Raw genomic sequence first — 16,012 nt, 5'->3', positions numbered from 1 at the left:
TGTTTTGTTTTGTTATTTTTCATGGTCCCAAGGGTTCAGGGCCTCACTGCTTTAGTAAATGGGAAAATCCCCACGTTTTCACCCAAAAATCAGTTGGGGGGTGGGCGAGCCAGTGCGGAAACAGCCAAAATTATAAAAATTATAAAAATTAACACAGATTGTTAATTTTTAACTAAATGTAAAAATTTACGGGCGAGCCCTCGCTTCATTTTCCCGTTTTGCTGCAAACCAGCCCCAAATGGCCTGAATTCACCTGATTTCACCCCAAAACGCTGCTCAGGGAGGCGAGAGGCTGCTGAAAGCAGCACCTGTTAAGAAAAAAAAGGACAAAATGGGCAAAAAGCGAGGATTTAAGAAAAAATGGGTTTGGGAAAGCAAAAAGAGGGATTCAGGAGGGTGAAATTGGGAAGAAAAGGCAAATTTTGGACAAATCCGTTAATTACTAATATTAATTTTTATTTAATTTATCATCCTGTGATCCAGGGGGGGGGCGTTCACTCTGGAGCGGAACGATTCCCTCCACGGCCGAAAACCCCAGAAAACGCCCCAAAATCCACCCCGGGGGGGGGCTCCTCGTGCCGAGGGGGGGTCGCAGCCCCCCTGGGGACCCCCCAAAAATTAAAATAAAATAAAATTTTGGGGGTGGGGGGGGTTGGGGAGCCCCCGGGGCCGCTCGAACCGGCGCGGTTCTCATCGCCGCCGCGGGGTGGAGGCTCGGGCCTCCGCCTGCTGCCTCCTTAATTTTTTGGGGGGTTTTGCCCCATTTTTGGCTTCCGGGGAGGCTCCGGCCTCTACCCCACGAGCACGATGGCCTCCTCGATCCATGGGGAGGAGGAAGAGGAGGAGGAGGCTGGAGGAGGAAGAAGAGGAGGCTCCGGCCTCTACCTCCTGGGCACAATGGCCTCCTGTGTCCATCTAGAGGAGGAAGAGGAGGAAGAGGAGGCTGGAGGAGGAAGAGGAGGCTCCGGCCTCCACTTCGTGAGCACGACGGCCTCGTGTGTCCATCCGGAGGAGGAAGAGGAGGCAAGAAGAGGCTGAAGAAGGAGGAAGAGGAGGCTCCAGCCTCTACCCCACAAGCACGACGGCCTCCTCTATCCATGGGGAGGAGGAAGAGGAGGCTGGAGGAGGACGAAGAGGAGGCTCCGGCCTCCACCTCCTGGGCACGACGGCCTCCTGTGTCCATGAGGATGAGGAAGAGGAGGAAGAGGAGGCTGGAGGAGGAAGAGGAGGCTCCAGCCTCTACCCCACAAGCACGACGGCCTCCTCGATCCATGGGGAGGAGGAAGAGGAGGAGGAGGCTGGAGGAGGAAGAGGAGGCTCCGGCCTCCACCCCACGAGCCCAACAGCCTCGCGTGTCCACCCGGAGGAGGAAGAGGAGGAAGAGGAGGCTGGAGGAGGAAGAAGAGGCTCCAGCCTCTACCCCACAAGCACGACGGCCTCCTCGATCCATGGGGAGGAGGAAGAGGAGGAGGAGGCTGGAGGAGGAAGAGGAGGCTCCGGCCTCCACCCCATGAGCCCGATGGCCTCCTGTGTCCATCCGGAGGAGGAAGAGGAGGAAGAGGAGGAAGAGGAGGCTGGAGGAAGAAGAAGAGGCTCCGGTCTCTACCCCACAACCATGACGGCCTCCTCAATCCATGGGGAGGAGGAGGAGGAAGAGGAGGCTCCGGCCTCTACCCCGTGAGCATGACGGCCTCCTCGATCCATCTGGAGGAGGAAGAGGAGGAAGAGGAGGCTCCGGCCTCTACCTCCTGGGCACGATGGCCTCCTGTGTCCATGAGGATGAGGATGAGGAGGAAGAGGAGGCTGGAGGAGGAAGAGGAGGCTCCGGCCTCCACCCTACGAGCCCAACAGCCTCGCGTGTCCACCCGGAGGAGGAAGAGGAGGAAGAGGAGGCCTCCGGCGGGGCCTAGAGGCTGACGCTGCGGTGGTGCCTGGAGAGGCCCCGTCCCCCCCGGCGGCCTCCCCCCGCCTGCCCCCCGGCCTCCCCGCTGTTGAGGCTGGCGGCGTCGGAGAGGCCGAGGAGGTGCTCCACCGAGTCGAATTTCTGCAGGTCGGAGGCGATGGTTTGGAGGCTGAGCACCGAGAGGGCGTCCGGCGGGGGTCCTTCGGCCCCCAGCAACCCCCCGGCGGCCTCCCCGGCCTCCCCAGTCTCCCCAGTTTCTTCCTCCTCCGCCCCGACTGGGGAGGCCCGGCGGAGGCCGAGGCGTTGGAGGCGGCGGGCGTGGATCTGCTCGCTGATCTGCTCCAGGTTGCGCAGGGCCACGGCGTAGCGGGTCTTGGCCCGCGCCACCCGGGCCTCCAGCGCCGTCACCGCCGCCTTGTGCTCCTGGGGAGGACAGGGAGAGGGAGGGAGAGGGAGGCCGGGGCGGTGGGGACCGCGGGGGGAGGTTGTCGGAGGGTTTGGGGAAGGGGGAGGAGGATGGGGGGAGATGGAGGAGGCCATGAGGAAGAGGAGGAGGAGGAGAGGAGGAGGAGAGGAGATGGAGGAGGCCAAAGGGAGAAGGAGGAGGCCAAAGGGAGAAGGAGGCCAGCGAGGGGAGATGGAGGCCATTGGGAGGAGGAGGAGGAGGGGAGATGGAGGAGGCCATGAGGAGGAGGAGGAGGAGGAGAGGAGGAGGAGAGGAGATGGAGGAGGCCAAAGGGAGAAGGAGGAGGCTGAAGGGAGAAGGAGGCCAGCGAGGGGAGATGGAGGCCATTGGGAGGAGGAGGAGGAGGAGGGGAGATGGAGGAGGCCATGAGGAGGAGGAGGAGGAGGAGAGGAGGAGGAGAGGAGATGGAGGAGGCCAAAGGGAGAAGGAGGCCAGTGAGGGGAGACGGAGGAGGAGGCCATGGGGAGAAGGAGGAGGAAGAGGAGGAGGAGAAGGAGGAGAGAAGGCCGAGGAGAGGAGGAGGAGGCCATGGGGAGAAGGAGGAGGCCACAAGGAGGAGAAGGAGGAGGGGAGATGGTGGAGGCTACAGGGAGGAGGAGGCTAAAGGGAGAAGGAGGAGGCCAAGGGGAGGAGGAGGCTGAAGGGAGATGAAGAAGGAGGCCATGGGGAGGAAGAAGAGGCCATAGGGAGAAGGAGGCCAAGGAGAGGAGGAGGAGGAGGAGGAGGGGAGATGGAGGAGGCCACGGGGAGGAGGAGGAGGAAGAGGAGGCCATAAGGAGGAGGAGGCCACAGGGAGGAGGAAGAGGCTGAAGGGAGATGGTGGAGGCCATGGGGAGGAAGAGGAGGCCACAGGGAGAAGGAGGAGGAGGAGGAGAGGAGGAGGAGGAGGCTGAGGGGAGATGGAGGAGGAGGCCATGGAGAGGAGGAAGAGGAGGCTACGGGGAGGAGGAGGCCATGTGGAGAAGAAGAAGGAGGCCACAAGGAGGAGGAGGAGGCCACAGGGAGATGAAGGCCACCAAGGAGAGGAGGAGGCCACAAGGAAGAGGAGGACACTGAGAGGAGGAGGAGGAGGAGGAGGCCACGGGGAGATGGAGGCCACCAAGGAGAGGAGGAGGCCAACAAGGGGAGGAAGAGGCCACCAAGGGGAGGAAGAGGAGGACACCGAAAGGAGGAGGAGGAGGAGGAGGAGGACAAGGAGGACGAGGAGGAGGATGGAGGAGGAAGAGGAGGGGGAGGAAGGCCCGCGGAGGCCCCCGGACCTCGAGGATCTGGTTGAAGTGGGCCTTGAGCTCGAAGTAGGGCTTGCTCTTGAGGATGGCGCGGCGCAGGGCCTTCTGCAGCGCCTGCACCCGCGCCTCGGCCTCCTGGCACAGCCGCGTCACCCGCTGGTGCTCCCGCTCGCTGCGCTGCCGCTCCTCCTCCGCCTCGTTCACCTGCGGGGGGGGGAAACGGCCTCGAAAACGGCCCCAAAATGGCCTCGAAACAGCCCTGAAATGGCCCCGAAAATGGCTCCAAAATGGCCCTGAAACGGCCCTGAAATGGCCTTGAAAACGGCCTCGAAAACGGCCTCAGACGGCCTCAAAATGGCCACTGCATCCCCAAAACGGCCTCAAAACGGCCGCAAAACGGCCTCGAAACGGCCCCAAAATGGCCCCAAAAATGGCCCTGAAATGGCCTCGAAACGACCTCGAAAACGGCCCCAAAATGGCCTCAAAATGGCCTCGAAAACAGCCCTAAAATGGCCTCGAAATGGCCTCCAAAAGGCCTTGAAACAGCCTCAAACGGCCTCAAAAACAGCCTCAAAATGGCCACTGCATCCCCAAAACGGCCTCAAAACGGCCACAAAACAGCCTCGAAACGGCCTCAAAATGGCCCCGAAATGGCCCCGAAACGGCCTTGAAACAGCCTCGAAAACGGCCCCAAAATGGCCTCCAAAAGGCCTTGAAACGGCCTCAAACGGCCTCAAAAACGGCCTCAAAATGGCCACTGCATCCCCAAAACAGCCTCGAAACGGACTTGAAATGGCCTCGAGACAGCCCCGAAACAGCCTCCAAATGGCCACAAAAAAGACCCGAAAACAGCCTTGAAACAGCCCCAAAATGGCCTCAAAACGGCCTCAAAAACGGCCTCGAAATGGCCTTGAAACGGCCTCAAAATGGCCTCGAAAATGGCCCCAAAACAGCCTTGAAAATGGCCCTGAAAAGGCCCTGAAATGGCCTTGAAAACGGCCTCGAAACAGCCCCAAAATGGCCTCGAAACAGACTCAAAAACGGCCCTGAAATGGCCTCGAAAATGGCCCCGAAACAGCCTCGAAAACGGCCCCAAAATGGCCTCGAAATGGCCACTGCATCCCCAAAACGACCTCCAAACGGCCCCGAAACGGCCTCCAAATGGCCTCAAAACAGCCCCGAAAACAGCCTTGAAACGGCCCCAAAATGGCCTCGAAACGGCCATGAAATGGCCTCGAAACGGCCTCAAAATGGCCTCGAAAACGGCCCTGAAACGGCCTCAAAAACGGCCTCAAAATGGCCTCGAAATGGTCTCGAAAACGGCCCCGAAATGGCCTCAAAAACGGCCTCAAAAACGGTCCCGAAAACGGCCCCAAAATGGCCTCAAAAATGGCCGCAGAATGGCCTTGAAACAGCCCCAAAATGGCACCAAAAATGGCCTCGAAATGGCCTCAAAAACGGCCCCAAAACGGCCTCGAAATGGCCCCAAAACGGCCTCGAAATGGCCCCAAAACGGCCTCGAAATGGCCCCAAGACCTTCCCCACCCCAAGACCTCCTTCGTCCCTATCCAACCTCCACCCCAAATCAACCTCTACCCCAAAACCTCCCCAACCCCAAAACCTCCACCCCAAAACCTCCCCGACCCCAAAACCTCCACCCCAAGACCCCCATGACCTCCATTCCAAGACCTCCACCCCAAGACCTCCATCCCAAAACATCCCCAACCCCAAGACCCCATTCCAAGACCTCCACCCCAAACCCCAACCCCAAAACCTCCCCGACCCCAAAACCTCCCCCCCTGACCCCAAAACCTCCACCCCAACCCCAAAACCTCCACCCCAAGACCCCCAAGACCTCCATCCCAAGACCTCCTCAACCCCAAATCAACCTCTACCCCACAACCTCCACCCCAAATCTCCACCGCAAAACCCCCCGACCCCAAAACCTCCACCCCTGACCCCAAAACCCCCCCGACCCCAAAACCTCCCCCCCTGACCCCAAAACCTCCACCCCAAGACCCCCATGACCTCCATTCCAAGACCTCCACCCCAAGACCTCCTCCACTCCAAACCAACCTCCACCCCAAAACCTTTCTCACCCCAAATCTCCACCCCAAAACCCCCCCGACCCCAAAACCGACCCCAAATCCTCCCCCCCGACCCCAAAACCTTTCGGGTGGCGTGGTTGAGCATCTCCTGCCAGGTGGGGTCGAGGCGGTTTTTGGCTGCCAGCAGCCCCACACACCCCAAACCTCCTACCCCAAAACCTCCACCCCAAAACCTCACCAACCCCAAAACCTCCACCCCAAAACCCCCTGACCCCAAAACCTCCACCCCTGACCCCAAAACCTCCACCCCAACCCCAAAACCTCCAACCCAAGACCCCCAAGACCTCCATCCCAAGACCTCCTCAACCCCAAATCAACCTCTACCCCACAACCTCCACCCCAAATCTCCACCGCAAAACCCCCCGACCCCAAAACCTCCACCCCTGACCCCAAAACCCCCCCGACCCCAAAACCTCCCCCCTGACCCCAAAACCTCCACCCTGACCCCAAAACCTCCACCCCAAAACCCCCATGACCTCCATTCCAAGACCTCCACCCCAAGACCTCCTCCACTCCAAACCAACCTCCACCCCAAAACCTTTCTCACCCCAAATCTCCACCCCAAAACCCCCCTGACCCCAAAACCGACCCCAAATCCTCCCCCCCGACCCCAAAACCTTTCGGGTGGCGTGGTTGAGCATCTCCTGCCAGGTGGGGTCGAGGCGGTTTTTGGCTGCCAGCAGCCCCACACACCCCAAACCTCCCACCCCCAAACCTCCACCCCAAAACCCCCTGACCCCAAACCTCCACCCCAAATCTCCACCCCAAAACCTCCCCAACCCCAAAACCTCCACCCTGACCCCAAAACCTCCACCCCAAACCCCCAAGACCTCCATCCCAAGACCTCCACCCCAAGACCTCCTCCACTCCAAACCAACCTCCACCCCAAAACCTTTCTCACCCCAAATCTCCACCCCAAAACCCCCCCGACCCCAAAACCGACCCCAAATCCTCCCCCCCGCCCCCAAAACCTTTCGGGTGGCGTGGTTGAGCATCTCCTGCCAGGTGGGGTCGAGGCGGTTTTTGGCGGCCAACAGCCCCACACACCCCAAACCTCCTACCCCAAAACCTCCACCCCAAAACCTCCCCGACCCCAAAACCTCCACCCCAGAACCTCCCCGACCCCAAAACCTCCACCCCTGACCCCAAAACCTCCACCCCAAGACCCCCATGACCTCCATTCCAAGACCTCCATCCCTATCCAACCTCCACCCCAAAACCTTTCTCACCCCAAAACCTCCACCCCAAATCTCCACCCCAAAACCCCCCCGACCCCAAAACCGACCCCAAATCCTCCCCCCCGCCCCCAAAACCTTTCGGGTGGCGTGGTTGAGCATCTCCTGCCAGGTGGGGTCGAGGCGGTTTTTGGCGGCCAACAGCCCCACACACCCCAAACCTCCCACCCCAAAACCTCCACCCCAAGACCCCCCGACCCCAAAACCTCCCCCCCTGACCCCAAAACCCCCACCCCCAACCCCAAAACCTCCAACCCAAGACCCCCAAGACCTCCACCCCAAGACCTCCTCCACTCCAAACCAACCTCCACCCCAAAACCTTTCTCACCCCAAATCTCCACCCCAAAACCCCCCTGACCCCAAAACCAACCCCAAAAGCTCCCCCCCGACCCCAAAACCTTTCGGGTGGCGTGGTTGAGCATCTCCTGCCAGGTGGGGTCGAGGCGGTTTTTGGCTGCCAGCAGCCCCACACACCCCAAACCTCCTACCCCAAAACCTCCACCCCAAAACCTCACCAACCCCAAAACCTCCACCCCAAAACCCCCTGACCCCAAAACCTCCCCCCCTGACCCCAAAACCTCCGCCCCGACCCCAAAACCTCCACCCCAAGACCCCCAAGACCTCCATTCCAAGACCTCCACCCCAAGACCTCCTCCACTCCAAACCAACCTCCACCCCAAAACCTTTCTCACCCCAAATCTCCACCCCAAAACCCCCCGACCCCAAAACCGACCCCAAATCCTCCCCCCCGACCCCAAAACCTTTCGGGTGGCGTGGTTGAGCATCTCCTGCCAGGTGGGGTCGAGGCGGTTTTTGGCTGCCAGCAGCCCCTGCTCGGCCACCAGCACCATCTCGCGCGCCGCCCCGTGCGTGCCCACCGCCCGCTCGTAGCGCAGCGCCGCCCGCTGCGTCTCCTGCTGCGCCTGCCGGACCCAAAAACGCCAGAATTTAACCCAAAAATTGAGATGGGGGAGGAGGAGAGGGGAGCGGAGAGGGTGGAGGAAATTGGGGTTAAAAGGGAAGCAGGGGGGAGGCTGGAGTCGTATTGGGGTGGTGGGACCCCAAAACTTCATCTGGTGGTGGTGGGGTCCCAAAGTGTCATTGGGGTGGAGGTGGGACCCTAAAACCCACAGATTTACCCCAAAAATTGAGGCGGGGCCCCAAAATGTCATTGGGGTGGAGGTGAGACCCCAAAGGTTCATGGGGTGGTGGTGGGGTCCCAAAACTTTGTGGGGTTGTGGTGGGATCCCAAAGGTTCATGGGGTGGTGGTGGGGTCCCAAAATCTCATTGGGGTGGAGGTGGGACCCTAAAACCCGCAGATTTACCCCAAAAATTGAGGTGGGGCCCCAAAATGTCATTGGGGTGGTGGTGGGGTCCCAAAATGTCATTGGGGTGGAGGTGGGACCCCAAAGGTTCATGGGGTGGTGGTGGGATCCCAAAGGTTCATGAGGGGGTGACTGGGTCCTAAAATGTCATTGGGGTGGAGGTGGGACCCTAAAACCCGCAGATTTACCCCAAAAATTGAGGCGGGGCCCGAAAACGCAAGAATTCACCCCAAAAATTGAGGCGGGGCCCCAAAACGTCATTGGGGTGGAGATGGGATCCCAAAACTTTGTGTGGTTGTGGTGGGATCCCAAAGGTTCATGGGGTGGTGGTGGGGTCCCAAAATCTCATTGGGGTGGAGGTGGGACCCTAAAACCCACAGATTTACCCCAAAAATTGAGGCAGGACCCCGAAAACGCAAAGATTTAACCCAAAAATTGAGGTGGGACCCCAAAGGTTCATGGGGTGGTGGGGGGGTCCCACCGCCCGCTCGTAGCACAGCGCCGCCCGCTGCGTCTCCTGCTGCGCCTGCCGGACCCAAAAACGCCAGAATTTAACCCAAAAAGTGAGATGGGACCCAAAAAAGCAAGAATTCACCCCAAAAATTGGAAAAAAGGGGAAGGGAGGGGAGAGGGTGGAGGAAAATGAATGGAGAAGATGGGAGTTGGATTGGGGGTGGGAGGCCAAAATTTTGGGGGGGACCCCAAAACCCCAACTTATTGTGTCAAATGACCCCAAAACCCCACCCTACGTCACCAGTTGACCCCAAAACCCCACCCTATGGGGCCAGTTGACCGCAAAACCCCATCCTATTGTGCCAGTTGACCCCAAAACCCTAAGTTATGATTCCAGTTGACCCCAAAACCCCAACTTATTGTGTCAAATGACCCCAAAACCCCATCCCATGGCTCCTGTTGACCCCAAAACCCCACCCTACAGCACCAATTGACCCCAAAACCCCATCCTATTGTGCCGATTGACCCCAAAACCCCATCCTACAGCAGCAGTTGACCCCAAAACCCCATCCTATGGCACCAGTTGACCCCAAAACCCCATCCTAAAATCCCAGTTGACCCCAAAACCCCATCCTATGGCGCCAGTTGACCCCAAAACCCCATCCTAAAATCCCAGTTGACCCCAAAACCCCATCCTATGGCGCCAGTTGACCCCAAAACCCCATCCTAAAATCCCAGTTGACCCCAAAACCCCATCCTATGGCACCAGTTGACCCCCAAACCCTAAGTTATGATACCAGTTGACCCCAAAACCCCATCCTACAGCCCTGGTTGACCCCAAAACCCCATTCTATGGCACCAGTTGACCCCAAAACCCTAAGTTATGATTCCAGTTGACCCCAAAACCCCATCCTATGTCACCAGTTGACCCCAAAACCCTACTCCATGGCACCAGTTGACCCCAAAACCCTACTCCATGGCACCAGTTGACCCCAAAACCCCATCCCACAGCGCCAGTTGACCCCAAAACCCCATCCTACAGTCCCGGTTGACCCTAAAACCCCATCCTAAAGTCCCAGTTGACCCCAAAACCCCAACTTATTGAGTCGAACGACCCCAAAACCCCATCCTACAATACCGGTTGACCCCAAAACCCCAACCTATGATACCAGTTGACTCCAAAACCCCATCCCACAGTATCTGTTGACCCCAAAACCCAACAATATGGTGCTGGTTGACCCCAAAACCCCATCCAATGGCACCCATTGACCCCAAACCCCATCCTACAGCCCTAGTTGACCCCCAAACCCCATCCTATTGTGTCTATAGACCCCAAAACCACACCCTACGGCGCCGGTTGACCCCAAAACCCCATCTTATGGCACCAATTGACCGCAAAACCCCAACTTATTGTGTCAAATGACCCCAAAACCCCATCCTATGACCCTGGTTGACCCCAAAACCCCATCCTATGTCACCAGTTGACCCCAAAATTCCAACCTATGATACCAGTTGACCCCAAAACTCCATCCCATAACACCAGTTGACCCCAAAACCCCATCCTTTAGCACCAGTTGACCCCAAAACCCTAAGTTATGATACCAGTTGACCCCAAAACCCCATCCTATGGCTCCTGTTGACCCTAAAACCCCATCCCACAACGCTAGTTGACCCCAAAACCCCACCCTATGGCACCAGTTGACCCCAAAACCCCAACTTATTGCGTCTATTGACCCCAAAACCCCATCCTATTGTGCCAGTTGACCCCAAAACCCTAAGTTATGATACCAGTTGACCCCAAAACCCCATCCATTAGCACCAGTTGACCCCAAAACCCTAGGTTATGATTCCAGTTGACCCCAAAACCCTATCCTAAAGTCCCAGTTGACCCCAAAACCCCAACTTATTATGTCAAATGACCCCAAAACCCCAACTTATTGTGTCCAATGACCCCAAAACCCCACCCTACGGCCCCGGCTGACCCCCAAACCCCCCCGACACGACCCCAAAACCCCATCCTATTACGCCTATTGACCCCAAAACCCCATCCCGCAATGCCGGTTGACCCCAAAACCCTACTCCATGGCACCAGTTGACCCCAAAACCCCATCCTAAAATCCCAGTTGACCCCAAAACCCCATCCTAAAATCCCAGTTGACCCCAAAACCCCATCCTATGGCACCAGTTGACCCCAAAACCCTAAGTTATGATTCCAGTTGACCCCAAAACCCTACTCCATGGCACCAGTTGACCCCAAAACCCCATCCCATGGCACCAGTTGACCCCAAAACCCCATCCTACAGTCCCGGTTGACCCCAAAACCCCATCCTATGTCACCAGTTGACCCCAAAACCCCATCCTATGTCACCAGTTGACCCCAAAACCCTACTCCATGGCACCAGTTGACCCCAAAACCCCAACCTACAGTCCCGGTTGACCCTAAAACCCCATCCTAAAGTCCCAGTTGACCCCAAAACCCCATCCTATTGTTCCTATTGACCCCAAAACCCTAAGTTATGATTCCAGTTGACCCCAAAACCCCAACTTATTGCGTCTATTGACCCCAAAACCCCACCCTACCGTACCAACTGACCCCGAACCCCCCCGACCCGACCCCAAAACCTTCTGGGGTGTCCCTTGGGCCCCGTACCTCCTTGGCCAGGCGCCGCGCCTCGTAATAGGGCCGAGCCTTCTCGATGCAGGCGCCCAGCTCCGAGCCCTGCGCGTTGAGGCGCCGCGCCGACTCCGACAGGATGCGGCGGTACGCCGTGCGCGCGGCCTGCGGGGCGGCCCCAAAAGGGTCACGGGGACCCCAAAAAGGTCGGGGAGACCCCAAAAGGGTCAGGGGTAGCCCAGGAGGAGCCCAGAGGGATTTAGGGTGATCCTAAAGGGGTTAGGCGACCCTAAAGGTGGTTAGAGTGATCCCAGGGGGATTTAGGGTGACCCTAAAGGGGGATTTAGGGTGATCCCAAAAGGGTTGGAGGGACCCCAAAAGGGTCGGGGGGACTCTAAAAGGGGTTGGAGGAACTCTAAAGGGGGACACGGGGACCCTAAAAGGGGTTGGGGGGAGCCCAGAAGGATTTAGGGTGGCCCTAAAAGGGGATTTAGGGTGATCCCAAAAGGGTTGGAGGGACCCCAAAGGGGCTGGGGGACACCAAAAGGGGCTGAGGGGACCCCAAAAGGGGCTGAGGGGAGCCCAGGAGGAGCCCAGGGGGATTTAGGGTGATCCTAAAGGGGTTACGGGGTCCTAAAAGGGGTGGGGGGGAGCCCAGAAGGATTTAGGGTGACACTAAAACGGGATTTAGGGTGATCCCAAAAGGGTCAGGGGGACCCCAAAAGGGTCGGGGGGACCCCAAAAGGGGCTGGGGGAGCCCAGGAGGAGCCCAGGGGGATTTAGGGTGATCCTAAAGGGGTTAGGCAACCCTAAAGGTGGTTAGAGTGATCCCAGGGGGATTTAGGGTGACCCTAAAGGGGGATTTAGGGTGATCCCAAAAGGGTTGGAGGGACCCCAAAGGGGCTGGGGGACACCAAAAGGGGCTGAGGGGACCCCAAAAGGGGCTGAGGGGAGCCCAGGAGGAGCCCAGGGGGATTTAGGGTGATCCTAAAGGGGTTACGGGGTCCTAAAAGGGGCTGGGGGGGCCTAAAAGGGGCTAGAGGGAGCCCAGATAGATTTAGGGTGACCCTAAAAGGGGTTGGGGGGCCCTAAAGGGGGTTGGGGTGATCCCAGAGAGATTTAGGATGACCCTAAAAGGGGTTGGTGGGCCCTAAAGGGGGTTAGGGGTCCTAAAAGGGGCTGGGGGGGGCTCAGGGGGATTTAGGATGACCCTAAAAGGGGTTGGGGGGAGCCCAGCGGGATTTAGGGTGATCCCAAAAGGGTCGGGGGGACCCCAAAAGGGTTGGGGGACCCCAAAAGGTTCGGGGGGGGTCCTAAATGGGCTGGGGGGACTCTAAAAGGGGTTAGGGGGTCCTAAAAGGGGCTGGGGGGAGCCCAAAGGGAGCCCAGGGGGATTTAGGGTGGCCCTAAAAGGGTTAGGGGGCCCTAAAGGTGGTCCAAGGGGGATTTAGGGTGACCCTAAAAGGGGCTGGAGGACCCCAAAAGGCTCGGGGGGACCCCAAAAGGCTCAGCGGGTCCTAAAAGGGTCGGGGGGGACCCCAAAAGGGGGATGCAGCGACCCTAAAAGGGGTTGGGGGGAGCCTAAAGGGGCTGGGGGGAGCCCAGAAGGATTTAGGGTGGCCCTAAAAGGGGATTTAGGGTGATCCCAAAAGGGTCGGGGGGCCTAAAAGGGGCTGGGGGGGCCTAAAAGGGTCGGGGGGGGGCTCAGGGGGATTTGGGGTGACCCTAAAAGGGGTTGGGGTGACCCCGGGGGGATTTGGGGCGACCCTAAAAGGGATTAGGACAGCCCTAAAGGGGTTGAGAGGACCCTAAAGGGGTTGTGGGGACCCTAAAGGGATTTGGGGTGACCCTAAAGGGATTTGGGGTGACCCCAGGGGTTTTGGGATGACCCCAGGGGGATTTTGGGGGGTCCTTTTTGGGGTTTTTGGGGCGACCCTAAAAGGGATTAGGACGGCCCTAAAGGGGTTGTGAGGACCCTAAAGGGGTTAGCGGTGACCCCAAAAGGATTTGGGGGGACCCCAGGGGTTTTGGGGTCACCCCAGGGGGTTTTGGGGTGACCCTAAGGGGATTTGGGGTGACCCCAGGGGGATTTTGGGGGGTCCTTTTTGGGGTTTTGGGGCGACCCTAAAAGGGATTAGGACAGCCCTAGAGGGGTTGTGGGGGCCCCAAAGGGGTTAGGAGAACCCCAAAAAGATTTGGGATGACCTCAGGGGGATTTGGGGTGACCCCAGGGGGATTTGGGGCGACCCTAAGGGGATTTGGGGTGACCCCAGGGGGATTTTGGGGGGTCCTTTTTGGGGTTTTTGGGGCGCTCACGTCCAGCTGCAGCTCCATGCGGTTGATCTCCTCGGTGGCCTGGTTGAGGTGCTCCAGCTCCTCCTGCGAAACGGCCCCAAAATGCACCCAAAAACCCCAAAAAGGACCCCCTAAAATTAACGGCACAACCCCAAAATCCCAAAGATGTCATCAAACAACCCAAAATCCCAAACGCCCAGGGATTGACCCCAAAAATCTCCCCCAAATCCCCCCCCAAGGTGCTCCAGCTCCTCCTGCGAAACGACCCCAAAATGCACCCAAAAAAAAACAAAAAGGACCCCCCAAAATCCCCCAAAATTAATGGCACAACCCCAAAATCCCAAAGACGTCGTCAAACAACCCCAAAATCCCAAACGCCCACGGATTGACCCCAAAAATCTCCCCCAAATCCCCCCCCAAGGTGCTCCAGCTCCTCCTGGGAAGGGGACCCCAAAATGCACCCAAAAACCCCAAAAAGGACCCCCCAAAACCCCCCAAATTAACGGCACAACCCCAAAAACCCAAAGACGTCGTCAAACAACGCCAAAATCCCAAAAATGTCGTCAAACAACCCCAAAATCCCAAAGATGTCGTCAAACAACCCCAAAATCCCAAACGCCCATGGATTGACCCCAAAAATCTACCCCCAAATCCCAAAACGCAACAAGGGATCCCCCAAAATCCCAAAAACGCAGAGACAGACCCCAAAATCCACCCCAAAATCCCCAATTCCCAATGAAGGACCCCAAATTCCCCCCCAAACCCCCCAAAATCCCCACCAACACCCCCCAAAACCCCCAACCCCTCCCCAAATCCACCCAAATCTCCCCAAAGTCCCCCAAATCCCCCCCAAGCCCCCAAAATCCCCCAAATTCCCCCTAAAACTCACCTAACCCCCCCAAATCCCCCCAACCCCTCCAAATCCCCCCAAAACCCCAAAATTCCCCCCAAAACCTCCCAGATTCCCCTGCCAGGGACCCCCAACACCCCCCAAATCCCCCCCCAAAATCCCAAATCCCCCCCAAAATCCCCCCCAAATCCCCCCAATCCCCCCAACCCCCCAAAATCTCCTCCAAATCCCCCCAAAAACCCCCAAAACCCCCTAACACCCCCAAAAATCCCTCCCAACCTCCCCCAAATACCCAAAAACCCCCAAATCTACCCCCAAATCCGCCCCAAAGCCCCCCAACCCCCCAAATCCCCCCCAAAATCCCCCCTAAAACTCCCCAAATCCCCCCCAACCTCCCCTAAAACACCCAAAATCCCCCAAATTCCCCCCAAAACCCCCCAATTCCCCGAAATTCCCTCAACCCCCCCCCAAAATCCCCCCAAAAATACCAAATCCCCCCCCAAATCCCCCCTAAAATTCCCCAAATTCCCCCCACCCCCCCAAAAAACCCCCCAAATCCCCCCAAAAACCCCAGATCTCCCCCAAACCCCCCCCAAAAAAACCCTCAACCCCCCCAAATCCCCCCCTTAATCCCCCAAAAAACCCCAAATCCCCCCCAAAACCCCCCAAAACCCCCTCCAAATGCCCCCCAAACCCCCAAATCCCCCCCAACCCCCCCAAAAAAAACCCAAAATCCCCCAAAATCCGCCCCAAAATCCCCCAAATCTCCCCCAAAATCCCCCCAACCCCTCCCCAAATCACCCCCAACCCCCCCCAAAAAAAACAAAATCCCCCAAAAACCCCAAATCCCCCCCTAACACCCCCCAAATCCCTCCCAAATACCCAAAACCCCCCAAATCTGCCCCCAAATCCCCCAAATCTGCCCCAAAGCCCCCCAAAACCTCCAAATCCCCCCCAAATCCCCCCTAAAACTCCCCAAATCCCCCCAAACTCCCCAAAAACACCCAAAATCCCCCCCAAAACCCCCCAATTCCCCGAAATTCCCTCAACCCCCCCCCAAAATCCCCCCAAAAATACCAAATCCCCCCCCAAAACCCCCCTAAACCCCCTCCAAATTCCCCCAACCCCCCCAAAAACCCCCAAATCCCCCCAAAATCCCCCAAATCCCCCCCAAAATCCCCCCAACCCCTCCCCAAATACCCTAAAACCCCCCAAATTCTCCCCAAAACCCCCCCAAAACCCCAAATCCCCCCCAAAACCCCCCAAAACCCCCTCCAAATGCCCCCAAACCCCCCCAACCCCCCCAAAAAAACCCAAAATCCCCCAAAATCCCCCCAAAATCCCCCCCCCCACCTGGATCCTGGGGTCCAGCTCTTCCTCCTCCTCCTCCTCCTCCTCCTCGCTCCCCCCCCCCAATTTTGGGGGCGCCGCCGCGGGAGGGGGGGGGTCCCCACCCCCCCCTCCCCCCTCCTCCCCCCCCCCCCCCCTCCCCCTCCTGCCCGGGGGGGGTCCCACGCCCCCCCCCCTCCCCCC

At 58.5% G+C, this 16,012-nt stretch overlaps 1 protein-coding gene and 1 long non-coding RNA gene across 3 annotated transcripts; one reads left to right on the top strand and one right to left on the bottom strand.

The window, feature by feature from the left end:
• Positions 1 to 435: 435 nt before the first annotated feature.
• Positions 436 to 15,971, bottom strand: SH3BP5L (SH3 binding domain protein 5 like). Of its 2 annotated transcripts, XM_072024894.1 has the most exons (6): positions 15,833 to 15,970; positions 13,651 to 13,713; positions 11,371 to 11,499; positions 7,703 to 7,864; positions 3,629 to 3,802; positions 436 to 2,326 (listed from the first exon to the last, which is right to left on the bottom strand). In XM_072024894.1, the coding sequence occupies exons 2-6, from the start codon at positions 13,666 to 13,668 to the stop codon at positions 1,907 to 1,909; spliced, it is 903 nt and encodes a 300-aa protein (XP_071880995.1). In that variant the 5' UTR covers positions 13,669 to 13,713; positions 15,833 to 15,970; the 3' UTR covers positions 436 to 1,906. The 2 variants fall into 2 exon arrangements, with proteins under 2 accessions (XP_071880995.1, XP_071880996.1); XM_072024895.1 differs by lacking the exon at positions 7,703 to 7,864 and having other exon boundaries at positions 15,833 to 15,971.
• LOC139998940 (uncharacterized) lies at positions 2,364 to 3,794 on the top strand. The gene is made up of 2 exons (XR_011803890.1): positions 2,364 to 3,400; positions 3,504 to 3,794. It is a non-coding gene; the product is annotated as an uncharacterized lncRNA (long non-coding RNA).
• Positions 15,972 to 16,012: the final 41 nt, after the last annotated feature.

This window comes from Anas platyrhynchos, chromosome 17 (genome assembly GCF_047663525.1).
Source record: "Anas platyrhynchos isolate ZD024472 breed Pekin duck chromosome 17, IASCAAS_PekinDuck_T2T, whole genome shotgun sequence".
Classification (NCBI taxonomy): Eukaryota; Metazoa; Chordata; class Aves; order Anseriformes; family Anatidae; genus Anas; species Anas platyrhynchos.
The sequence above is the reverse complement of the archived record's forward strand: the minus strand, read 5'-3'. Positions and strand labels throughout refer to the sequence as shown.